This window comes from Poecile atricapillus, chromosome 3 (assembly GCF_030490865.1).
Source record: "Poecile atricapillus isolate bPoeAtr1 chromosome 3, bPoeAtr1.hap1, whole genome shotgun sequence".
NCBI classification, from domain to species: Eukaryota; Metazoa; Chordata; class Aves; order Passeriformes; family Paridae; genus Poecile; species Poecile atricapillus.
In genome coordinates this window covers 81443668-81471650 of record NC_081251.1, presented here as the reverse complement: position 1 = coordinate 81471650, position 27983 = coordinate 81443668, and the positions used below count along the sequence as shown (strand labels likewise).

The following is a 27983-nucleotide window of genomic DNA, read 5'->3' as shown; positions in this document are numbered from 1 at the left end:
ACTTGCTTTTCTTGCTGCTGGCCATTTTCCAAGTAGGTAGACAAGCATCACTTGTAACTTCTCTCTTTTTTCTTTTTGTTTTTGTTTCTTTTTTTTTTTTTTTTTTTTTTAATTTTAAACTTATATACACCGAGAAATTCAACACCTGCCAAGAAAGATGAAGTTGTCTAAGTGTCACAGCCTAACTAAATTCTGTTTCTGTGTCTGGTACCAATTTTTTTAATGATCATATTTTCATTGAAAATGAGAATGCAATTAAAAAACTTAATCACACTACTAAGACTTTTTAGACAAATTAGGTTATTAAATGTTGAGTATTTAAAGTGATCTTAGGAAGAATGTTAGTCAAATGCAACTTAAAATTATCTATTAGGTTAGAAAAACAAAAGCAAAACAGAATAGTGCTTTTGTATGACATAGAAAAGCAATTTAATTCTGGATATTTGTTGGTTTAGGCTAGGGGTTTTATTCTACAATTAAGGTTATTGAAATTAGGCTTTCTCCAGGCATATTTTGAAGCCCCAGCCATGTCCATTCATGTCTTCAAACTATATCAATCCTCTTGAATGTTAATTCCCTGGGCTGCTACAACCTGTGTTCACCAGAAATGGCTTCTCGTCTTTCTGTGAAACAGCTTTGTTTACACAACGAACCAGGACACATCTGCCCTCCCTTTGGAAACAGTTTGGCTATGGAGGCCCCCCAAAATACATACGCCACAGAGGGCCTTGGTCACTGGTGAAACCCCAACAGCTGAATTCAAGCGGTGAAAGGAAACCACAGCTCCTGAAGACAGGGCCAGGCTCTGCTTGGAGCAGCTAATCCTGAAACAAGCTGGAGCACATGACCTCCACACCCAGCAGCACCTATCACAGCACGACCTAAATACCACTTTGGGGGGTTTAAAGCAAAGCACAAGGGCAGCAGCTGCACTGACATTCCCCAACCCCGCAGCATAATTAAGCAGCTTGAGGAGAAGGGACACTTGCTTCCAAGCCCGCTGCTGAAAGAGGATAAGGAACTAGATTGAGTAATTGGAAAACATTGCTCCTCCTGGACAGTTCTACCGGAGCTACAATCACAGCAACATAGTGTTTATGCTGTAGCCATTTCAGAGTCAGTTTTCTGTCAATGAGGCTTTGTCAATGTAATAAATTATTGTTGTATTAAAAATTCGGAGTGTATATAAGAAAGATATGTTTTGTAGGAACAAAACAAAATATAAAGCATAGAAAAGCCTCTCCTCAAAGTAGGATGAGGCTTTTCTCCAAGAAGTTGCTGATTGCCAGCAACGCCCAAGATAACTAACCCAAACCGGCCCATCAACCCAAACAAACAGACAGGACACGGACCATCAGGAAAACAATGAAACTGGCTCGGGAAATTATCTACCTCCGGACCCAAGCAACGCCCTGCGGATTCCAGTGGGTGGAGAAACCGATCAGTGAAAAAAGACAGGTTCCAAAAGAAAGACTTCGCCAGACTTAAACATTTCTGTGTTGAAAAAGCAATCAGGGGAGACAAAGGAGAAAACCCGGCCGAGATACCCATCGGCACCAGCCCGGATTCCACCACCCTGTCATGAAAAACCTAACATTGCAACACACATAGAGTCTCCTTTACATATGAGGAGATTCTGGCCGGACACGAGATAATGTCTTTATTCTATGTCAGGAAATCCATTCACTGGACAATCAAGGACACTTGGTGAATGGAACCTGCCTGGAATTTTGGCCTGAGGACTTAAAAATCCTATAAAACCCCAATCCTGAGGATGCTCAGACGTGGATTTGGGAAACCTATACCTCTGGTGTAGACCCCTGTCCACCCAGCGCTGCGCTGATCTTTTTATTGTGGGTTTTTATCGCTGTTTTTACTTATTATTGTTTATTAATAAATTTCTCTTTGATTTTATCCCAAAATTGCCTTTGCATTTATAACAGATTGGTGCCGTGACTCGGATCGGAAAAACTGTGGGAGAACCTCGCTATCCAGGGGGGTACCCCCGCTGATTTCAGCGGCCTGGGAAGCCGAGAACCTCCGCAGTTCACTCCGACATCCGAACCAAATTTAGGCTAAGGTAAAAACCACAATAAAAGAGGATACGGATCCAAGAAGAGCTCGGGAAAAGAAGCCGCGGCTTGGTAGCTCATAAAAAGTCAGTTGTGCACGAAGACATCCTCGCAAGAAAATTGCTGTAAGTACTGCGAGGTTGAGCGGGGTGATTGGGCGAGCGTGTGTGAGACGTGATCTGATCACGAAGCGAGTGCGGACTCCAAAAGCCGCGGTTCCATCCTCCCGCGAGGGAATTGGCCGGCCACGGAGGAAGCGAATCGGTGTGAGAGGGCTCTCTCTACGCGTTTGTAAAGCCTGGGGCCAAAGGGGTGCTCTGGGGGACCGATCACAAAGGGCTGGAAGAGGAAGAGGACGTCCAGTAGAGCTCGGGAAAGAGTAAACTCTTCTAGCAATTAGGATCCAGGAGAGGTCCGAAGGAGAGATCAAAGCGCTAAGAAAAACCCCGGAACAGCAAACCGCGAAGGTGAGTATTAGCAGACTTTTGACTCTCAAAACACAAACACAACGCAGAGTACTAGGTAAGACTCCTTTGTTTTCACCATGGGACAGAAAAAGAGTAAAATACAAAAGCCAGTAGATAAGAGAAACCCTTCCATAGAAACGAAGGAATTGTTAGACATCCCACCAGAAAGTCCTTTAGGTTGGTTGTTAAAATATTGGGAAAATTGCCCTGAGAGGAAAAAGAAGTCCAAGGCAAAAATTATCTACTATTGTGCCGAGGTTTGGGGTGGACAGGAACTGAGACCCCATCTCACTTGGCCAATATTAGGAACGTTTGAAAAGTGGACGTGTAATGAGTTACTCTCTTATGTAGAGAGCAAGGTTTCCTCGGACTCCGAGGAAAAGGAATATGCCAGACTCTGGCTAAAGGCCAGAGTAGGACTATTTCCGATGAAACTAAAAAGTGAAACAAAAACAGAAACCTGGGAGCCCCTTGATCATTTACCCCCTCCATACCACGGGCCGGCAGGGTCTCCCGTGGTGGATCAAGTGGTGCCATCAGCTCCCACGAGCTCGCCAGCGCAACAAGGTGAAGCACACACATCGCGAACAGGGGAACCGGCGCCAGCAGTGGTTCCGGTGGCCCCCCCTCTGGCTCCTCCTGTGGGAACCGCAACCGTCGCTGTTTCCCCAGAAACCATGGTAGCGCAAAGTCGGGGATCTCCGTATCCCCCATTGCCCGTCCCGCTGCCCCAGCCAGGTTCCTCGAATTTGGAAAGGGGAATCCTTCATAATAACCTAGTGGCGACTGATTTTACATCAGCAATAAAGGAGCAAACTCTCAAAAACCCCTATTCCCCCCCCGCAAGCAGGACTCGGTTTAAGTCTAGGCAGATGAGTGAAGAATGGGAAGAGAATGAGAGTAGGCACAGAATGTTCCCTCTCAGGGAAGTGCCTACTGCTCCGGGAGTGATTGGGTTTGTGAATGTACCCCTAAATTCAGGGGATGTGCGAGCGTTTAAGAAAGAGATGGGACGATTGTTAGATGATCCGTTTGGAGTAGCAGAGAGATTGGATGAATTTTTAGGCAGTAGCATTTATACATATGAGGATCTCATGGCTATCCTGAGATCTCTGTTTAGTCAGGAGGAAAGAGAAATGATTAAACAGGCTGGTATCAGAGACTGGGAGCGGCGAAACCCTCAGGGAACGCCAGGCGACCAGAAGTGGCCGAGCGTAAGCCCGAGTTGGAGCGCCCAAACAGAGGATGGCAGAAGGAGCATGAATGATTTAAGGAATATAATTGTGCAAGGAATAAGGGAAGCGGTTCCCCGGGGCCAAAATATTAGTAAGGTGTTTGGGGAATGTCAGGGGAAGGAGGAATCCCCCACCGAGTGGTTGGAGAGATTGCGGCGAAGTCTGCAGATTTATTCTGGGACAGACCCTAGCTCTCCGGTGGGAGAAGTGTTACTCAAAACCCAATTCGTGGCAAAATCATGGGAGGATATTAGAAAGAAATTAGAAAAGATTGAAGGGTGGCAAGAGAAAGGTCTCCAAGAGCTTCTAAGGGAAGCTCAAAAGATTTACATGAGGAGAGAGGACGAGAAACAGAAACTTCAGGCCAAAATACTAGTGGCCGCAGTAAAAGAAGCTCAGAAACAAGAACAGGCGCACGGCAAGTTTAAAACGGCGCCGAAAAAGCCGCAGGAGCCACAGAAGGATGGCTCCGCCCCGCGGAAAGATCCCCCAGAATGTTTTTACTGTAAGAAAGTAGGACACTTACAACGGAATTGCCGCCAGAAAATAAAAGATGAACAAGTATTTCAAGAAGATTAGGGAAGTCTTGGGCTCTTTCAGATGGGGACGATAACAGCTAAGGAGCCCTTGATAAAGTTAAAAGTAGGTCCCCATCGTGAGGAAATAGAATTTTTGGTTGACACGGGAGCTGAGAGAAGCACCCTGCAAAAATTACCCAGGGGATGCGTAGCAAGTAAAGAAAAGGTAGTGGTAATCGGTGCGAAGGGAGATCCCTTCAAAGTTTCTGTAATAAAAGATGTGGAAATCGAGTCTGAAAATAAAATATGCCTAGGAAATTTATTATTAGTAGAAGAAGCCGATTACAATTTGTTAGGAAGAGATATGATTGTCTCGTTAGGTATAAACATTGTTGTAAAGAATTCTGAATTAGTAATAAAGATATTTCATTTGACTCCGAAAGATGAAAGGGAAATTGATCCCAAAGTGTGGCACTCAAAAGGGGAGGTGGGGAAATTAGATATCACCCCCATCAAAATTGAAATAGAAAACCCAGAGGACCCGATAAGGGTAAAACAATATCCCATCCCGATAGAAGGGAAAAGGGGTTTGAAACTAGTAATTGATGACCTCCTTAGAGGGGGTACCCTCGAACCCTGCATGTCCCAACATAACACCCCCATCCTGGCAGTAAAGAAAGCGGATGGGAGCTTCCGACTGGTTCAGGATCTCAGGGCAGTAAATGCTAGAACCCGAACCAGGTTTCCGGTAGTGGCAAATCCTTATACTTTACTTAACAGACTCTCACCTGAGGATGTATGGTACAGTGTAATTGATTTAAAAGATGCATTCTGGACTTGTCCTTTGGATGAAGGGAGTAGGAATTTCTTTGCCTTTCAGTGGGAGGATCCGGACACGAATAGAAATCAACAATTAAGGTGGACGGTCCTCCCCCAGGGGTTTGTGGAATCACCCAATTTATTTGGACAGGCATTGGAACAATTACTTACTGAATTCATTCCAGAGGAAGGGACAAAGCTCTTACAATATGTGGATGATTTGTTAATTGCTGGAACCATGGAAGAAAAAGTCAGAAAAAGTACAATTTCATTGTTGAATTTTTTGGGAAAAAAGGGTTTGAAAGTATCAAAATCCAAACTGCAGTTTACGGAGCCCGAGGTAAAATATCTGGGACATTGGATTTCTCAGGGGAAAAAGATGTTAGATCCTGACAGAGTGGCTGGGATTCTCGTGCTCCCAGCCCCAAAAACGAAAAGACAAATCAGGCAATTTTTAGGGCTCCTGGGATATTGCAGACAGTGGATTGAAGGATACAGCGAAAAAGTAAAATTTTTGTATGAGAGATTAAACACAGATAGATTGAAATGGACCACTCAGGATGAAAGCAAGTTTCAGGAATTGAAAACTGCACTCATAACTGCCCCTGTTCTAACCTTGCCAGACACAAGCAAAGAATTCCAGCTATTTGTTGATGTAAGTGGACAAACAGCCCAAGGAGTTCTGACCCAGGAGTGGGCAGAAAAGAAAAAGCCCATAGGATTTTTATCAAAAATCCTAGATCCAGTCAGTCGAGGGTGGCCTACTTGCTTGCAAGCAATTGTTGCAGTAGCTCTGTTAGTTGGGGAAGCAAAAAAGATAACTTTTGGAGCCTCTTTAACAGTCTACACCCCACACGATGTAAGAAATATCTTACAACAAAAAGCCGAGAAATGGCTAACTGATTCAAGACTTCTGAAATATGAAGCCATGCTAATCAGTTCACCAGGCCTCGAGTTAAGAACAACTACTGCCCAAAACCCGGCGCAGTTTTTGTTTGGGGAACCAACAGGTGAGCTATTACATGATTGCATTGAAGCAGTAGAATTACAAACTAAGGTAAGACCGGACCTGGAAGATCAAGAGTTAGAAGGGGGGGAAAAATGGTTCATTGATGGTTCATCAAAAATGGTAGAAGGAAAAAGAAAGTCAGGTTATGCCATCATAAATGGTAAGACCGAACAAATCATAGAATCAGGTCCCTTGCAGGCATGCTGGTCGGCTCAAGCCTGTGAACTATTTGCACTCTTAAGAGCCCTCAAAGGCCTGAAGGGAAAAAGGGGAACTATTTTCACGGATTCAAAGTATGCATTTGGGGTAGTGCATACTTTCGGAAAAATATGGGAAGAAAGAGGTTTAATAAACACCAAGAGAAAAAGATTAATACATGGAGAAATAATTAAACAAATTTTAGAAGCTGTCAGAGAGCCCCAGGAGATATCCGTAGTCCATGTAAAAGGACACCAAACTGGGTGGCGGTTTCACACCAGGGGAAACAATCTAGCGGACAAAGAGGCGAAACGAGCTGCGTTACTGGCGGTAAGTATTCCCGAGATCAGTCCCAAAGAAACCCCAGAAGTGTCCGTGCTTCCTTCAGAGAAGGAGCAAGAAGATTTCAAGAAGGTAGGTGGATATTTTAAAGAAAATAAATGGTGGTTGCCAGACGGGAGGGAGCTGGTTCCAAAAGGTATAGCGAGAGGAATACTCAGGAGATTGCATGAACAAACCCACTGGGGGACCAGAGCACTGGCTGAACAATTTTTAAAATTTTTCGGATGTAAAGGAATCTTTGAACTTGCCAAGCAAGAGGTACAGGGGTGCGTGATATGCCAGAAAGTAAATCGTGCCAATTCAAAACAAACAAATTGGGGTGGCCGACCACTTTCGTATAGGCCATTCGAGAGAGTCCAGGTAGATTTCACGGAATTACCAAAGATTGGGAGAAATAAATATTTACTAGTGATAGTAGATAAACTGACACATTGGGTCGAGGCATTTCCCAGAGCAAAGGCTACGGCCCAAACTGTGTCTAAAATTCTACTAGAGGAAATAATTCCTAGATATGGGATAATAGACCATATCGATTCGGATCAAGGGACTCACTTCACCTCCAAAATCATTAAACAACTGTCAGAAGCATTGGGAATCAGATGGCAATATCACACTCCCTGGCACCCTCAAAGCTCGGGACAGGTAGAAAGGATGAATCAAACATTAAAATCGCAATTGTCCAAATTAATAATCGAAACAAAAATGACTTGGGTCCGATGTCTTCCTTTAGCTTTGTTAAACATCAGGACCATGCCTCATTCTGAAACCGGTTTATCCCCTTTTGAAATGCTATATGGAATGCCATATAGGCATGGGATGCCGGTGGCACACCCCCAAATAGAGGATGTGCAATTACAACCTTATCTCATTTCTATAAATAAAAATCTACCGGAACTCCGGAAAAAAGGACTGATTCCCCAAAGCACGACATTGGGATTTCCAATTCACAAAATCCAGCCGGGCGACAAAGTATTGATTAAAGTGTGGAGGGAACTTCCCCTCAGTCCGCATTGGGAAGGTCCCTTCCTCGTTCTCCTGACCACGGACACCGCTGTACGAACGGCCGAGAAAGGGTGGACTCACTTCTCTCGGGCCAAGAAGGTTCCGGATTGCCAAGCCCCCGAGTGGAAGATCACCACCCCGCCAGGAGATTTGAAAATCAAGCTCCGGAGGCACCACAAATGAACAATAGCGAAAGGATAAGTTGCAATATCCGCGATTGTTATTGTTTCCCGTTTGTACATTTTAAGTGCGCTTATTGTAAGCAGATTTGGGTAACTCATTGCATAAGGGGTTATAAACCGAGGGGATTGTGCACTAGGTGCCACGAGAGGGAGTTAGACCAGACCAATCGATTCCTGATACTTGCAACTCGAGCGGGCCTTTTGGAACTTGACTCTCCGGAGTGGTTCCTGTTTTATCAAAAAGGATTAGGGGGTCAGCTTGATTGCAAAGCAGAACCCTTGGAAATTGAGTGCCGGAGGACCGTAAAAGTACCTTGCAGATTTGAACCAGTTAAAGCATCTCGGTGGGCAACCTTCAAGCGGAGGTTTGCCATCAGGACATCAAGGGCCCCTGAAGACAGTCCTTGCTGCCGGGAAGATGGTTATCCCCGCCGTATACTTTTGTACGGGCGGAGGGAATGGCAGAGGGATGCAATTGTGGGGAATCCTGATGTCCCTGAGCCTAGTCATGTGCTCGATCAAGAAAATAGAGGCCGAGGTCCCCCCAGGGGAGGTTCCCCAGGGGAAGTGTGAGCAGTGTCAGACTGCCACAGAAAACGAGCTCTTGACCGAGTGCCCTTCAGAACTACACGCAGGTATTTGTTGGTTAAACGGCACTCAGTTCGAATTGTGTAAATCAAAAAAGAAAATCTGGTGCTCGAATTCGAGAGTAAGTATCAAGGAAAAACCCATTCGGAACTTGGAAGGAATAGGGGTTGCAAGGACCCACTTCCGAAACAAAAGAGAAATAAAGGGAATTCCCCCAATCGAGGTCTGTGGACAGTGTAATAAGACTGTCTGGATTGGGGGAAAGAAGCACTCGACGTTTTTGGCATACCACCGAGTTAACCCTACATGCTACAATGAAGCAAACTTAAAACCATGCATGATGGGGGGAAAATTGTACTGGGAAGGGAAAAATGTGAAACACGAGGCAAAGCTGACATTCAATAATGAACCCATAATTTTGGAACTATTGAAGTCAGATGATGAGAACTCGTGTCTTCAATTTGACCCAGTGTTCTGCTTTTCAAAGGATGAAAAGGGATTAGATCCAGAGAGTAAAATAAAACAAATAGCTATAGACATAAAACGACAAGAAATGGAAAATAAAAAGGCTGGAGCAAGAGAGGTTAAACTCTCTCAGTGAACAATATGAACTATTAGAAAGACAATACGATAATTGGAAATTACCCAGCCCCAACCAAAACCTGTTTGTTGATCTAATGCAGGAAATAGCCACCGAATTAGGTATATCCAACTTCTGGATATGCGGTGGCTTAAAATCAGCCGAGAGATGGCCACGGAAAGGAGAGGGATTGACCCCGGAACAGATATTAAAAGGGACAGAATTAAAATTCTCGAAAACAACCCGGAGGCCAGAAGGATGGGTCATAGATGATCGAATAATTGGGACTTTTTGCATTAGCCGGGAGGGAAAAGAGTTTACCGATTTGGTAGGATACACTCCGTGTGTGAATACCCTCACGGTAAACTCAGAAAAGAAAACAAAAATCTGGCACCCGGAATCACCCGAAGGATATTGGATCTCCTATCGGGAAAACAATTGCGAGTGGATAGAGACTATCGGATTATGTTGGAACAAGAAACCAGGGGCCAATCCCTTCCATGCTTTCATAGGCCTGAGGGATTATTGGGAGGATCCGGCAAAAACTAATAAAAACTGGGAAGCTCCCGATGGAATTTACTGGATATGCGGGAAAAAGGCATACAGTGAATTACCTCGGAAGTGGAAAGGGTCATGCACACTCGGACTAATTCGGCCATTTTTCTTTACACTACCAAAAGGTGAAAGTAAGTCCCTAGGGGCTCCCCTCTTTGAAACCTTAGCTCGACAAAAGAGGGACCTAAAAAAGATATTACCGATAGCAGGAGGGAGCCAGAAATGGAACGAGGAGGAATGGCCGGCCGAGAGAATCATACAATACTATGGTCCGGCCACTTGGGCGAATGATGGCAGTTGGGGTTATAGAACCCCCATTTATCTCCTCAATCGGCTCATTCGACTGCAAGCGGTGATGGAGGTAGTTTCAAATCACACCTCAGAAGCCCTGGAACTCCTAGCAAGGCAACATTCTCAAATGAGGGCCTTTGTTTACCAGAACAGACTGGCTCTCGACTACTTGCTAGCTGAGGAGGGAGGGGTGTGCGGGAGATTTAATGAATCAGAGTGTTGCATGGAAATAGATGATTATGGCGAGACTATAAAGGGACTAGCTGCGGAAATCAAGAAAGTGGCACATGTGCCAGTTCAAAAATGGAATTCTATTCTACAAGCCTCTTGGTGGGACCAAATTTTCGGGCAAGGGGCTTGGTGGAAAAAGCTAGTATTCTTTATAGGATGTTCAATAGCCGGAATCATCTTTTTGCCTTGTTTAATTCCTTGTCTGATTAGGCTAATACAATCTGTAGTGCAAGGAATGCAAATTGCCGCCCTCCCAATAGATCCGGAAAAATCACAAGATAAAAATGCCCTTCTTTCCAAATTACTGATTTTAGAAGAAGAGAAAGAGAGTGATAAGGCATTAAAGGCCTTAGAAAAATTTGAAAACGAACATATGCTGACCACTGAAATTGACAATTAAACAAAGAAAAAAATGATAATGAAAAAGAGTAAGAAAAGGATACTTTTCTTTAAAAGAAAGTGTGAAAGTAACGAATTTTTAAATGTGATAAATTATTAGGTGGGGGACTGTAATAAATTATTGTTGTATTAAAAATTCGGAGTGTATATAAGAAAGATATGTTTTGTAGGAACAAAACAAAATATAAAGCATAGAAAAGCCTCTCCTCAAAGTAGGATGAGGCTTTTCTCCAAGAAGTTGCTGATTGCCAGCAACGCCCAAGATAACTAACCCAAACCGGCCCATCAACCCAAACAAACAGACAGGACACGGACCATCAGGAAAACAATGAAACTGGCTCGGGAAATTATCTACCTCCGGACCCAAGCAACGCCCTGCGGATTCCAGTGGGTGGAGAAACCGATCAGTGAAAAAAGACAGGTTCCAAAAGAAAGACTTCGCCAGACTTAAACATTTCTGTGTTGAAAAAGCAATCAGGGGAGACAAAGGAGAAAACCCGGCCGAGATACCCATCGGCACCAGCCCGGATTCCACCACCCTGTCATGAAAAACCTAACATTGCAACACACATAGAGTCTCCTTTACATATGAGGAGATTCTGGCCGGACACGAGATAATGTCTTTATTCTATGTCAGGAAATCCATTCACTGGACAATCAAGGACACTTGGTGAATGGAACCTGCCTGGAATTTTGGCCTGAGGACTTAAAAATCCTATAAAACCCCAATCCTGAGGATGCTCAGACGTGGATTTGGGAAACCTATACCTCTGGTGTAGACCCCTGTCCACCCAGCGCTGCGCTGATCTTTTTATTGTGGGTTTTTATCGCTGTTTTTACTTATTATTGTTTATTAATAAATTTCTCTTTGATTTTATCCCAAAATTGCCTTTGCATTTATAACAGTCAACACGCGATTATGCAAAAGATGAAAAACTAGTACAAAGCAAAAAGAGAGTTCAAATGTTTTAAATGTTTTTCCAGTTTTAACTGCTATAACATTTTTAAAATAGGAAAAGATATAACTTTTATTTGAAGGGTTCCTCCATAAGCCTGATATTGAAACCAATACTATACAAAGCTTTATGGCAAATCCCATTAAGTAACAGGTCTATTTGATGGCCTACCACCACCATATTACCTTGCACAGAGAGCCAGCAATAACTGCACTGCTTTAAAAGAAACTTGCTTCCTCAAATGCACACCATATTTATTTGCTAAATATAACCTCAGTAACATTAAAATAAAAATCAAGAAGAAGGAATTAATGGATTTTTGTAATTAATTTAATCCAAAATTGATTGGGAAATAACTTTGCAAAAATAGGAACTAAATTTGTTAAAGACTGTTCAAACATAATTTTTTATTATTTCATCTATGAGGTAAGTTTAAGAGAACATAATTCTCCCAATTTAAAGTAATCCAGATTTTTTTGTTGCATAAAAAGCATGCATAAGTATAAAAAGAAAACACACTGAAACAAAAAACAACAACAACAACAAAAAAGCACTTTTGGAAATTACCAATTCTAGGAGTCATACAAGCTGAATAAAATTTAAACCTTCTTCTGTACTTATTCTAATAGGAGATGACTGCAGGGGTGAGTCCACAGAGATTTTATTCTTTCTTATTGTGAACTCACATCCCCAACAGCAGTGAACAAGGAATACATATGTCAAGGACAGACTCTATTTTATAGGTACAAGCCAAGGAAAAACTGGAGGTCATTCATTTTCACCAGTCAGAATGAATACTAAGGACTCACCACAAGATAAAGACAAAACACCTGCTTTACTAAAAGCCACTATGAGTTTGTGGTAAAATTGGAGGCATTTCAAAACTGAGAAGTTTTGCTTGCAGAATGGGGCAGGATGGCAGGGGAGCAGGTTTCTGTTGTGTAGTCCTGGGAGAAAGCACAGCCTGGAATGACATTCTTAAACCTACAACCACTGATTAAACATTGTCTTAAGGCAAAAATTCTGCACAATAAGCTTAAGCATGCATTTTGGTTCGTAGCTAAGTTATTATCTGCAGTAAACTGATAACCATTCATTACTTCTGAGCATAAGAGACAAATGGCAAGCTATTTCATGCCTCAAAGAATTTACAACAAAAGGGAGGCAAACACAGTGCAGGTGACTTTGTATTGGGAAAATAAAACTAATATTTAAAAGTGCTGTAAAAAAACCTTCCAGCTGTAAAATGGACCAACATGGAGATGTTCCAACAAATGTAGTTTTTAGAACCGATTCTGAATCCTTATGTGCTATAAGCAGAAAAGTAAGCATAGTCTTTCAATCAATAACGAACAGCTGTTAGTAAAGTACTTTTTAGTGAAAATTAATTTTAATATTAAGGCCTACATGAGCAAGTACCAAATATGTGCCTCACAAGCAACCCTAACTACAAGGGTCATAAAATTGTATGTGTACTGACAGATACAGCCTGTAAGACTCCATGGGGGGAGGTTAAAAAGAAGATATGAAAATTAAAAATTAATAAGTCTACAGCACAATAGTTCTGAACAGACGTATTCCCAAAGTCACAACTTCCAAGGCAATCCCTACGGACAAGATCTTTGGCTTCATAATAATTTCTAATGCACTTGGGAGTTCTGTGAATTATTTTATCTGCCTTAAAGTAGATTAGGGGAAGGAAAGCTGCAGCAGTGACCAGAGCCCTTTGTCAGCTCCCCACAACAGAAAGCCAAACATGGCTGTATTCTGTGCACACCAAACACTGCCATTGCTGAGAGCTACTTGTTCAAAGACAAAATATGTCCTTTAATAATTCAGCTCCCCCTGACACTCGGGAACAAGATAAGAGGCTAAAACCAACTTTGAAACAGGATATTCAGAATTGCAGGTAACGTCCACATTCATTGGTACAGACTTTGATTCTTTATGTGATTTTCTGCCACCAGGCAGCAAAACCACCCCGATGTCATGGTGCAAACAGCCCCAGGCTCTCCAGCCACATGCCTTGCATTGGTGCTTTCATCTCATGGCCCTCATGACCAAATACAAAGACAACTTTCTACTGCCCAGCTCAAAATCCAGTTCCCTCTACATCAACTTGCCTACAAGTTCATAGAGATCTTTTCAATTTAAAAAAAAAATCTTGTCTTTAAACCATTTTTACCCTCTCCATAAGATGCTTTGCAACTTCTGGAAATTCAAATCTTGTACAGAAATTACAAATCTCTTCCCAGTCCTGTATTTTCCTTGTCATTTTTTTAAAGGTTCCCATGAGTCATAGCCATGTAACTTTCCAAGGAAAACTAGGACTTCAGGTCTCACCTTTCCAAATATCTCTGAGATTTTTAAACAAAAATCGGGAAGAATTTTTCATAGCTTTTCGTACCATAAAATAAATACATTGTTAACTTCAGCTTCCATCTGCTAATTTTTTTCTTTGATTTGGTAACTGATTTACACCACAATATCATCCATAGCAGACAAGTAATTAAAAATACTGTCGTGCTCTTCCCTTATGAGCAGTTTTCCCCAGAAATATTTAATATCCCTTCTCCTATAAGCAGGTTATGTCTCCTGAGTCCATTTCAAGTAAACAATTTTCCACACTGACATTTTCTTTAGTCTGTTGTAATTCCCATTCCACTGGCCTCTTTACTGTTTCATCTATTGTATCAGTTAAGCTGCATATTTTTTTCTATACAAACACTTTTGTTTTGCCAAGGACAAGTGAGTTTCATAGCTTTTGAAACTGAAAGGAACAATCATAACATCCAGCAAATTGCACAGGCCATAAAGTTTTGCATGGCAAAGCTTTCAGCTCTGGCACAATTAGGATGTATTTTACCAATTTTTAAAAGCCATGTTAATTCCAAGTACACATATAAACCTGTTGGTGTTGGATTGTTTCCTAGTGGTATTATTAAATTTATAGCAGATAGGCTTTCTGTTGCCTATAATCACATTTTAAGATTTTTCAAGTGGGTTAAGGTCAAATATTGCCTTTAAGGTGATATACAAACATATAATTTAAATATTTTTATTTTACACTCTATCAACAACTTCTAAATATATGGGTGAATGCAACAAACCTCAAACCTCTATGAAACAGGTAATCTAGGAAAAACCTCAAATTTAACAGACAAAAAAAGGGCTCTAATCCTCCAATTATGTATCTGAACTACAAGGTTATCCTTCATCTGCCATTTTCCTCATACATGCATTAAAATATACATATCAGCTGACAATATCTTTAGTTTTATACATGAGCAAGACATTTAAAAAAAGAGGTGAGCACATCCACTCTTTGATTTTATTGCCCCATCCCTCCAGCTGTGTTCAAAGACTGTCCATGGAGGAGAAAGGATAAAAATGACAACCAGTCCTTACAAGTGGGTTATGGACACAAGTAACATGACGTGTATTATTGCAAGGGGAATTTCTAAAAATGCAGTGAACAGCACCAAAAAGTGGTAAATGCTCCCTCAAATAACAAATAAAACAAACACCATCAAAATAAAATCTTGAAAAATCCAGTGAATTCCTGATCAATGAAAAATTAGATGAGTATATCATTTGGCACACACATACCAAATTCCACACATTCTTTTTTTTTATATCCTAAATTTCATAAGGGGTATTAGCTCAGCACTAATGAATCCAACCTGTGTCATATTTTATATACATGCAACAGGATTCTCCTGTCAGTACACTTTTGAGTAGAAAGGTGAAACCAGTAAAACAACCCCAAGCCTAATTTTCGAAGTCTTTAGAAGGGTCTAATTCTTTTGCATACAATGCTCAGCAAGTCTGCACTCCTTAAGGAATTTCATTAAAAACTGAATTTAAGTAGTTATGACTTATCAGAACACAGAACAAAGCAGTAATCACATAAAACAGCCAGTGCAATTCAATCAAAATTACTGCCAAAGCAACAAAGACTATTAATTAGCAGCAAAAGGCACATATAAGCAATACACAGACTGACTACATGTCTAATAAAACACAAGGTATCCACTGGAAGTGGCAAGAAAAACTTCTTTCAGCAACTGGGTTGCTAAGAGCCTCTATAACTTTCCTGCTATTTTTACACCTATCATTCTTTTTAGTGTTCATCAGCACAATTCATCTACCTTCTTGGCCACAGAAAGGGACATTTCATAGTAAGAAGTACTTACTTACATAAGTGTGATGTGCTTATTTTGTGGAACAAAACTAAAACAAACAAAAAGAAGACCCAACATAATACTGTAAAGGATCTTACTGATGATAAAATACATGTTATTGCTATCTGTTTTATACCTGATATTATACATATCTTGTATGGATTCCTGCATAACCTCCTTTTCCTAGGGCAAAGCCATCAGATAAATCAATCATCATATGTTGAGTTTCATACAGTATTTCAATAAATTGTTTCCATGGCTATTCCATCTGTTATGCAGGAATATCAACAACTACGACTGCTTTAATATGACAAGTGGATAAAATTCATAAATAACTGAATAACCAGTCTCATTTGCTAAACCAACATAGATGCTTATGATCATAAATCTCTGAAGTGGTTTTCTGTCCCACTTCATTTTTTTTCTTTTAAATCTTTCAATCTGTTTTTGTTTTTTCAGAAATCTGGACTAAGGTATTTTCAACAGCCGGAGGACTTGGAGTCAATACACCACAGAAACCAAAGCCAGCTACACAAAGTACAAACCCACACTAACATTCACTCAGTGCTTAAAATATGTGAATCCAGAGTTTGATCAAAAAAATCTTAACTTTTTTTTCCAAAGGAAATTAATCTGTAGTGTACTAGTCTGGCATAAACTTTCTCATCCCATACAATAGTCAATAAAGATTTCAAACACAATGATCTACAAAGTGGAATTTATTTCTCACACATAAAATACGCTGAACATATATTTTACCCTAAGAAACACAGACAGTTTATTTCATGCTCAGTATTTCCTGAGACAAATCCCTCCTCCCTGCGGACCATGCTTTGCCAAACATCTCAACTTCTTTCTCCCTATTCTACCATGCTCCTTCCCACTACCAAGAATGCCATCACCAAAGTTGTCTTTTCAAGTCACCAGTACACACTGTGAGCAGTTGAATGCGACATTTGCATTACATTGTATGGATAAGCCATATTTGGGTGAATTGTAAGAAGGGGTCTACAGCTGATAAAACCATTCTCATTTCCTCTTTTTACTTAGTGATGATCTTTTACTCCTTTTCTGCACTTCTACATCTTCAGTGATTCTGAGATCATAACCACTCCTAATCACACCCTCATAAGTAGTGCCCAATACACTTAATGGCGTTTTTTGCTTTGAATGCTTAAACCTGATGGAACAGGCAGCACACAAACACTACATGAACAGCCATGGCAAGCTTGTCCTGAGTGAAGCCAAAATTCTGTTTCCTACCTATTGACTGCAGGATGAGGAACTCAGAAGCCAAGAAGATACTTCCTACTCAGTCTTTAATTTCACTTAAACTTGAACAATGAAATTAACAGCAAAGCAAGCCCTGAGATGAAGGCAGCTAGCAGTTATGATGATAAACAGGAAAGCTACATATTGCATGAATAGGGGATTGCAGCTTGAGTTAGCATAGGAATTACTAGTGTTCAACCAATTGTGCTGCCTGACAACCCTGCAGTCATCAGGACACCCTTGGGAATGATTCAAAACATTCACCTGGCCTCCAAATAAAAACTCCCAGTCAGCCACAGAGGCACTGTGAGAATTGTGATTGCTGGAAATAAGCACAGATCCCTAAATTAGTAAAATCAGTTTCAAAAATGAAGTCAGAAAAGTTGATAAACTCCCACAGAACCAAGACTTCAGCCAAAGAAAAATATTTTCTTTGTAGTAAGGAACAAGTGCAAATGTCTGCAGTGTTTCTTCTGCTATAGTGAAGCTAGGATATGCTTCTGAGGAAGGAAAATATGACTGAAACATGCCTTGGTAAAGAAATGAGGGTGGGGTCTGACAGTCCAGGACTAGGCTGGACTACAAGAAAAAACTGTCAACATTAACAAGCCAGTCAATCCTGCACACCTGGAAGCCCTGCTTCTCCTAAAGACATCCATAAGAGCTCAGAAATTCCTCTAACTGTCCTTAGAGTTTCATCTCCAGCTACAGCAGACTAAAGGCCAGCTACTACCAGACAGCGCAGACCTGACCATCAGACCTTGACTCCCATCCAATGGCCACTTCAGCTCTGTTCCCCCAGCAATAAGCTCATTCAAGGGCACTCAGACTTTTCTATTTTGGTAGAGTATCTTTTCTGCCAGTTTATTTCTCTGCACTAGTGTAGCATAGGTCATACAAGCAGCAAAATGCCAAATGAGAAGCAGAAGGTGCATGCAGGAAAGAGAGCAAGGACTCAGGAGAGCCAGTAAGAACGCCTGCCCTTTCAGCAGCTCCTAGCCAGCACATCAGGCTAAATTGTCATGCAGATCCATAACCCACTTCAAAACATGGATGGCTGGGGCAGAGAGACATGCAGAAAAGTCTAGCAGCCTCTCACATCTAATTTTGGATAATTCAAAACAACTGTTGCAACTGGTTCTGAAGACAAGATTCTTCAAGGGAAAACAGAATCATTCCATACACCATACAGGGAACAGCACAGAGTAGTTTTTGAGGACAGCCACAGTGGAAGTAACCACTAATAATTAATTAATTCCAATACTCATGCACAAAATATCAGTAACAGTTCTTAAAAAATTTAAACAATAAATTTCTAATGCAGTACAAAACTTTGAGCAACTTACACATAATTAAAACCTTTCTTTGGGAAATATCTGGAACTAATTGTGCTGATACATTAGCTAGAGGTTACCATATTTTAATCACTCATATTTTCCCTTCTAGTGCTGATTATAATTTTGTACTTGCACAATTACAGTTCAACCTAAGGAAATGCATACTAAAGACAATCAAATCCACAAACTTAAATCATAAACTTTCTTCATTTTATCAATAACCACAAGCAAAGAGTATTTATACAGAGCATATTAATATTTCAAAACATTAACATTAGGGACTGCTCCATGCAGAAAAGAAATATACTATCAGGTGTGGATTGCAGATACACAGTAAAACCTAAATTGAGTAAAATCTACAAGACGACTACAACTTAAATGGTCAGTCACAGCTTGACAGGACATCAATTTTCATACAATACTTTTTAAATTACAGAGCAGGATATGCATGAAAATTGTATACACAAAACCCCAACATGCTAATAGCTTTAGGGCCCTTTAAAGCATGTCTAAAATTTTCCTTTTCCATAAGTGACAGGCATGGCAATCAAAACTCTTGACCTGGGAGAATTTCTTTTTAAGAATGCCTCTCCCTTTTCTCTTTTTCCTATTATTAACAGGAGCAGAGCCAGGTTGGCAGCAGTAACAGACATGAACAACAGTTTCAAGACCACAAGGCAGGGGAGGAAGGGGAGAAGGATATTAGCAGTGACCCATACATTACCTAAAGCAAGACCAATTACCAAAGCAGTGAGGAGGAACTGAAGACTAAAATACTATGCAATGAAAGAAGAGTTTACAGCCAACTTGAATTACATGCTCAAAACAAGCCCCCAGGATAAATAAACAGTCAGTCAAAAACACCTACCAAGAGATATTCCTAAGAGTAACACATGAAACTCCTGACCACACTAAAAAGGGTGCTGTGAGGGAAGTAAACGAAATCAATAGGCAGCCCTGGACAACTTATGAATGCTATCCTGAATGCCAGAGCTTCTTTCTTCACCCCGCTTCAACCTTTCTTCCCAGCCTCTTCTCCAAACAGAAGGAATGGGAGATGGAGACTGAAAGAGTAATTTCTGCTACAGACCTTCTCTGGACAAGACACTGCAGGAAAGCACAGTCTATGTCTTCCTCTCTCTTGCAGAAGATTTTCCTGGTAGCATGGGACAGCAGCCTGAAAACCACTTCTATGGCTGCAGCTGGCACAAGGCCAGAGGAAAAAGCATTTCTATACTGCTTTTCAGAAAGTTGCTTCCACACTATGGGAGTAGGTTGAGATGGAGGACGAAGAGTCTCTTCTAAGGAAAATGCTGCCTTTTTTTAGGCTGTCATTCAGCTACAGAGAGAAATGTTGCTGGTGGTGATGTTGGTGTTCAATTCCTCAGGTCTTCAGAAACATTCTCAAAAATTTACACAGAACCTGAAATTATGATACTTTGTATAGCTTCTGTCTCAAATACAATTTTGTTTGACCTGCTTTGCTCTTACTTCACACTTCAGGTACATCAAGAGTCAGTGCTGCAATTTCACTCCTGTCAGGATACTCCATCAAATTATAGCATGTTATTCCCAGGATTATCCTATCCTGGAAGCACAAAAACATACCTGCTCCTAATAGTCACACTGTGGTTAATAAGATTTTTTTTATATTCCTCTATTCCATAAGAAGTTATGCGTCTTGAAAACTACTGGAACTCTGTCTAGAATTTTGACTGGCACTGAAGGGACACCAAACATACCATACATCTCTCATTTTAAAAACCTTACTGACACGGCTCCAAGTCATGGTGACCAACTTTATTCATTTATGTGGTAAGTCTAAGAATTATGTTCTTACATATGTTTAAGGAATTTTAAAAACACTGTTGTTCCATTTTATAAACAACCATGGAAATACAATATTCTACAGGAGGGGAAAAAAACCAAAATACTTTTTTATACAAGCAAACAATAAAACATGGATATTGTTTTATATCTAAAGAATTATAGTACTTAACTATCTTTTTTGATGGAAAGTTAAAAGACAAAGAATGTGTAATAAATTATTGTTGTATTAAAAATTCGGAGTGTATATAAGAAAGATATGTTTTGTAGGAACAAAACAAAATATAAAGCATAGAAAAGCCTCTCCTCAAAGTAGGATGAGGCTTTTCTCCAAGAAGTTGCTGATTGCCAGCAACGCCCAAGATAACTAACCCAAACCGGCCCATCAACCCAAACAAACAGACAGGACACGGACCATCAGGAAAACAATGAAACTGGCTCGGGAAATTATCTACCTCCGGACCCAAGCAACGCCCTGCGGATTCCAGTGGGTGGAGAAACCGATCAGTGAAAAAAGACAGGTTCTAAAAGAAAGACTTCGCCAGACTTAAACATCTCTGTGTTGAAAAAGCAATCAGGGGAAACAAAGGAGAAAACCCGGCCGAGATACCCATCGGCACCAGCCCGGATTCCACCACCCTGCCATGAAAAACCTAACATTGCAACACACACAGAATCTCCTTTACATATGAGGAGATTCTGGCCGGACAAGAGATAATGTCTTTATGTCAGGAAATCCATTCACTGGACAATCAAGGACACTTGGTGAATGGAACCTGCCTGGAATTTTGGCCTGAGGACTTAAAAATCCTATAAAACCCCAATCCTGAGGATGCTCAGACGTGGATTTGGGAAACCTATACCTCTGGTGTAGACCCCTGTCCAGCCAGCGCTGCGCTGATCTTTTTATTGTGGGTTTTTATCGCTGTTTTTACTTATTATTGTTTATTAATAAATTTCTCTTTGATTTTATCCCAAAATTGCCTTTGCATTTATAACAAATGTATTATCAAATATTAATTTTCCACACTTTAGAATTCCTGTAGAAAAATAAATAAATAAATAAATAAATAAATATTAGGAACACTTAGAGCAACAAAACAGGATGTTTTCAAGAAATTAGCCTAAATTTAAAGCTATTTCTGTATTAACAAGCAACAGAAGTAGTTTTCAGATATAAATAAGGAGGCAGTGTAGATTTTATAGCCTTGTGCATTACTGGAAGTCTCATATATGCTAAACATCACATAACAAAAGAGCATCCATTTGTTGCAGTGCATTGTTGTTCATTATATTTTATTCAATTACATTCTTTATTGTTAAGTTGTACCCCCCCCCCCCCCCCCCCATGTTAATACTTTGGTCCCAATCGTGCCCTCCTACCCCAGTTGCTAATCCACCCTGATTGCTGGGAGCTGGCTGGGGAAAAATCCAGCGCCGCATCATCCATTAGCTTGTACCTAATCCTCCAGCAAAGCTAGAAGTAGCAGAACTCGGATGCTGTGCCAAAAGAGACACTCTCTTTTTTTAGAACGCATTCTAGCTTTATTGGCAAATGACAGAACCTTCATGGAGAAACTTCCATTGCTAAAGAGCCAAAATAATGAGCTCCTCTCCCTTCTTGACCTCCCTGCTGCAATGTGAAAGGGGCACACTTGAACAGTTATCTACTAGTTGTCCTCAGGCAGAACCACACAGCTCTAAGCCACAGTAACAGTGATAGGAAGGATCACACAATCACAACCACTTCAAATCCTGCTTCTCTCTACTTAAAATACGCATACCATGGTTAAAACTTAATGGTATTTTTGTACCTTGGGGCTGCCATTAACTTTGACACTCCACACTTTAACAGTGGCATGCCAACTTTCATGGTGATGAAATAACAGTGTTGTAGTAGTAGCAGTCATAACTACTGTCATAACAGTAGTAATGACAATAATAAGGCAGACAATTTAAGAGTGTGTCAATGCTGAAGACACAGGACTGAATGCATAGTCCTGAATGTAAAGGTGTTTCCATTTGGCTATTTTTAAGTCAGGTGAAATCAAGCAAGGAACACACAATTACTGGCCTATGCTAAGTACCTTGTAATTACCCAACTATTCCGGCTTGGTTTTATTTCCCATATTGCAATAATGTTTGCTGTCACATCTAGCTTATCACCACTACTAGCTTTAATGTTTTTTGTCTTTCTAAATATGCTTAGAAAACTTGTAGTCATTTGTGGTGGTGTGATTTTAATAAGTTTGAGATTTGTTGCACAAATGGTTTGTTCTGTTTTCCCCTTCTGATGTTGGTTTCTTCCAAGTTGTACCCTCCTCCCTACTGCCATCAATCATTGTACCCCAACCCCTTTTTCCAGTGCCTTCCCTGTCAGTCACTGTGACCCTACCTCTTTATCCAGATCCCTCCCTGTCAGTCTTACTTAGCACCAACCCTTTGTTCTAGAATCCTCCCTGTCAATCATATTGTATTTGACGTTCCATTGGATTTTGCTAACTGTTCCTGCCCCCCAAGCTTTCCCATTGGTTGATGTATTGTAAGCTCTGCCTTAAACTCCTCCCCTAGGGCTTCCCTATTGGTTCATTATTTGTATCCTCCCCTTATTCCTCCCCCATATATAAGATGTTGCATGGCGTACAATGTCTGTCTTTTGTCCCTGGCTCCTTTGGAGGGTGGGCCAATCTTCAAAACCCATACAAAAGGCCTCCCCTCATTCTTGCCTCCACACTGCGCCTGATCAGCCAAAAGTGCCATAGGGCTTTGCTGTAAGCCACACCTCGGGTCATCCTGCTCCCGAGGTGTGTCCCACTCCTGACACAGGGCAGAGGGAGAGCTCCGGCACCGCATCAGTCATTCAAAAATACAATCATGCTTCTTCTTAACCCACTTGCAGAGCCTGAACCTCTGACCTTGCCCAAACGAGAAACACTGATGCCCTTTATTACATAGTCTATATATAATGTTATTCATCACTTTTTTATTCATTTCCCTTAAAGGCATAAATGGTATAGCATTTTGAAATAGGATGATGTTACCTCTTTTTTCCTGCTTTTTTTGAGACTTGGATTCTATAAAGTTCACTTGCTTGCTCCTAAGTATCAACTAGGACTTAAATTTTCTTGCAGAGGATTCTTGTAACTACAAGACATCACAGAAATGTTTTGTGAAAACCAAATAAACACCAGAGATACCACTGACATTTATTTCCCAATGTATAATGGGCTGGGTATACTTTCAATTCAAAATCTGAGAGTCAGACCAACATTAAAGAGGTATTAAAGCATGAAGGAAGCCATAAAGAAACCTTTTAATTAGTAAGAGAAAATAAGTCTTTTCTGTTGCTTTGCCCAGGAAATTGTTGGGGAAAGATGCTGAGCATTCAAATTTTGTCACACTACAGATACACTTGCAAAAAACCTACCATCATGCAATACACGATGTTCTCCCAAGACACTGCTTCCACAGAAAAACACACTGTAAACACTCTATCAAAATTTTTATTTCAGAGCAAATCTTTAGTATGCATCCTATTTCAGGACAGTATTTTTTATAATTACTAACAGAATACCATTCAAACAGCTATATTATCATACTAAACCATGTACAGCAGAGCATTTTAGCCCAGCCTTGTATAAAAAAACAACATGAACTCTTCATTAGAAAATAGAGGGTTGTATTTGAAGTAAGAAGAAATCAAAAAAGGGGAGACAGTGACAAAAATCTGCCATCTGCTCTACATATAATGTAGACCTAACAATGACTGAAAAATTTATTGTCACTATAAAAACAATACCAACAGCCCAGTGAGATAAGGAAGGGTTGTTAATCTTTCTACCATTAGATGCATTAAGTGTGTATGTATATATATATATATATATACATACACCTATATATATGTATGTGCACCTATTATATGTATTTCTATACCTTGTATAGAAATACTTCAGCACTTTAAATCCACGATAATATTCACTTTAATTGAGGTAAGACTAATCAGAAATACTGAGCTTTCCTCTCTAAAACAGAGCAGAAAATTGGCCCCAATGCCAGCTTTACCCTGCTTTGGTACATTAGACCCTTGCTGTAGGAATTTGGCCAAGATCATAGAATAAGTCAGCACCATCACAAGCCCATGACCCCAAATCCTAGCAAGACCAAGTTGCCTCTCAGCAGGCAGTCCAGAAGGAAGATACTCTGCACTTCACTTCCCCTCCTCTGGCTCACCCACCACTTCCCTTACAGCCCAAAACTGCATCAAACAACACTCACTACTACAAGGCAAGAGACAAAAGCAAGTATAGAATTACACATCACTGTAAAGCTTCAAACATTAATTGCATATACAAAAGGACTGCTAAAACACTAAATCAATGTTAATAACAATTTATTTTTTTTTAAATTTGTGTTCCTGTACTGCCACCTAAAGACCAGAGTGAAAAACAGGAACAGTAGTGGACAATGCGACTTTTCTGTAGTCCTGGAAGAGAGCAGCAACATTTTTCTGATATTTACTTTGAACAAATGCCACACCAGATTCAACCAGATCAAAACCAAATTGATGAAAAAGTTCTGTTTCACATCACAGTTTATCAGTAGTACACCATTTGCCCAATTTCTATACATTACAAATAAATAATTTTTTAAAAAATAATCTCTGTATGGATGTATATATCTCCTTTAATTAGATACATGTCAGCTTGGACAGTCTTGCTCTATAAATTTTGTCTAGCCACAGAATATCTTGAAAATGAAGACTGGTGGAAATATATTTTTGACTTCCTTATTTGCTTTTTTTTATTTAACTTCTGTCACTATATAGAAATTGCAAAAATTATCACTATATTAAAAAAAAAAAAAACAAACCCACAAATTAATAACCTCTCATGATATAACAAGTCGGTAACACCATTACTTCTCCCAACAAAACATGCCCTGGTTACATGTCTACATCAAAGCATCTCAGATTCAATTTTATTCCACCTGCTGCTGCACTCAGCCTGTCTTCTGAAGTCTGCAGCTTCTCACAACTACAAGTGGAAAATGTTCAGTCACCACCCCAAAGGACTCTGATGTCACAAGCCAGACTTCACAGATATAATAGCTAAAACTCTTTTGAGTTTGGTGTTTATTTGAGGGTTTTTTTGGAGGAGCTTTTGTTGGGTTTTTGATTTGGTTGGGGTTTTTTTCCAATATGCTTAAGTAAGATGCAAGCATCATCTGGAACACATTGTCAACTTTTTCTTTGATTAAATGAAAACCACATTCTCCTATCTTTAAATAGAAGTTAAGATGCCCTGTAAAGGAGATGAAGCAAATCACCTGGGCTGTTTCAACAAACAAAACCTCAAATATTTTCAAAATAACCCCCTTCCCCTGCGGGGGAAAAAAAAAAAGCCCTAACAAAAATTAAACCAAAGCAAAAACCTAAAAAAGAAAAGCTAGCAGTATCGGATTTTCTCCTGTCTCTCTTCTTTACGTCTTGGGGTGAAGAAGACAGGTTTGGCTTATCTAGCAGTATGTTTCAGGCATTCCTGTATGTTACAGGTGTTCCTGTAACAGCTCTACCACAATCCAGCTTTCCGGGAAGGCGCTCGAGGTTAGAAAACTGTTTTGTTGCCTTCTAAACAAACACAGAAAGTTGCTATGTGTCTGTCCGTTTCCACTTGTAAGGATTTGCGGGGGGAAGGCAGGAACTCATTTAAGGCATGTCTCAAAGCCACGTGCTCTTCAGCCGGACAAACCTGGGCAGGCGACACGAAACCCAACCACCGCCCACTGCCTATTTCATGAAGGCTGGTGCCTCCTCAGCTCTGCGAACGCCCAGGGCACAGCTCTCTTCTGCCCCGGCCGGACTCGGGAGGACCTGAGCGGAGGCTGGTCCCTCCCAGCACCGCCAGCCCGGCTTTTTCTTTTTTTCTCAAAAGCCGCGGAGCAGCGGCACCGCAGCGAGCCACGCCAGCACTGCCGCCCCCTGCCAGCCGGGAATCCTCCCCAAGAGCTCCCGCGCCCGGGAAGAGGCGACATCTTTAAATGTCGTTTAAGAAAGCCGTTTAAAACAAAAAGGCCCCAGTTAAACAGAGGGGGAGGAAGCGGCAAGCCTCGCAGCTCAGCCCTGGCAGCGCATAGCCGCGGAACCCGGCACAGCCGGCTCCTCTCCGAGCCACGGCCCCCCCTCTGCCCGGCAGGGACGGCGCGGAGCGGCCCCGCCCCGGCGGAAGGGGCGGCGCTGCCCGGGCGGGGGCGGCGGCGGCGCATTCCCGCAATACCTGCGCAGGCAGCGTTCGCACACGCTGCCCAGCTGCTCCTTGCTGGGGACGTAGGCGAAGGGCTCGTCGCGGTAGAGCAGCTCTCCGGGCCGCACCCTCCGGCGGGAGCGGAGGCCGCTGCCCTTGCCCGGGCTCTGGAAGCGCTCCAGCGCCGCCGGCTCCATCCTGCCGCGCGCGCTGCCACCGAGAGAGAAGAGCGCGAGCCGCCCCGCCCGCCGGCACGTGACCGGGCGCTGCCGCCGCCATCTTAAATCTGGGCAAGCGCGGGGGGTGCGGCCTCTCCGGCGCGCTGGAGTCGGGCCCGCGGGGACGGAGCCCGGCTTTGCGTGACCCGGGCCAGCACGGCACAGCCGCGCTGAGGGGCGTAGGGCAGCCCTTTGCCTGTAGAGGCACGTAATGCGTATCACAGAATCCCAGAGCGGGTCGGGTTGGAAGGGACTACAGTGCGTCACCTGGTGGGACTTCCCTGCTCAAGCAGGGCCATCCCAGGGCACGTGGTACATTCTACAGGGCTGCATCCAGAGGGTTCTTGAATATTTCTAGTCAGGGGGACTCCACAGCCTCTCTGGACAATCTGCTTCAGTGCTCAGTCACCTACACATTAATGAAACTCTTCATGTTCAGGTGGAACTTCTGTGCATCAGTTTGTTGCATCCTGTCCTGTTGCTTGGCACCAGTGAGCAGAGCCCGGCTGCATCCTCCTAATCACCCTTACTATAGATACTTGTACACAAAATATTAAACAGTTTGGTTTACAAAGGAAAGGATATGATAATGATTTCTTCAAAAGGCATCCCCGAAATGGACAGTTACGAGCTGGTATCTGGATGTATTTCTGGATCTCACTGTGATCAGAATACAAAGAAATATGATTGGGCCAGTAGCTGCTGGGCACCTAAAGCTCTGGCGATGTTTGTCACTGAGAATGCACCCCATACACCAGATTACTTTTTGTCAGAGCGATGACTTAGAGGAACCAGATAAATATGACAATGTAAAAAGCAAAACACTTGCAGAATTAACTAAGAGCATTAATCTGGAATGTTGGTGCTCAAAGCCAGTGAAATAAATGCTTTCTGTATGTGTCTCCATAACTTTCAGTCATTTATGAGATTACACACATGATGCAAGCTAAATGTGCTAAACTGCAGATCGACTTTGTCTGGTTTTCCTTATCATGCCTATAGAGGGAGGTAGGGCTTGTGTTTTGGAAAGGAGTGTTGATTCATGGAAAGAACACTGAGACATAGACTTACCAGTTCTGCTAAGCAGCTGTGCAGTGCTAAAAACCACTCAGTTTTGTTCTCAGTAACTGTTATTTCAGTCTGCAATTGTTTTCATCCAAGTTGCAACAAGGTAATAAAGAATGGCAACACTTCTACTAGGGAGAATCAAGGTACCTAAAGCCAGAAGATTCTCACAGAAAAATATCTTTTGACATTTGCTTGATGCTGCAATGATGTAATTCATTACCAAAATAAATGACAGCAATCTAGCTGTTAGTGAAATCATTATGCATGTTGCTACACTTATCTTTAGCTCTTTAATCAAAAATTTTAAATGTATTAAATTACAGTGATAATGTGAGTTTCTCAAAAATTAACCTTAGTTATTAAAATGCTAGGCAATTAGCTCTGTATTTGGCCT

The 27983-nt window shown here is 41.5% G+C and overlaps 1 protein-coding gene across 1 annotated transcript in view; it reads right to left on the bottom strand.

The window, feature by feature from the left end:
• SMYD3 (SET and MYND domain containing 3) overlaps positions 1-26937 on the bottom strand; it is a 409715-nt gene extending 382778 nt beyond the window's left edge. The window contains exon 1 of the mRNA XM_058836536.1: positions 26337-26937. Coding sequence (XP_058692519.1) covers positions 26337-26500 — 164 coding nt within the window. The 5' untranslated portion in view covers positions 26501-26937. The remainder of the gene's footprint in view (positions 1-26336) is intronic.
• Between the last annotated feature and the right edge of the window lie 1046 nt (positions 26938-27983).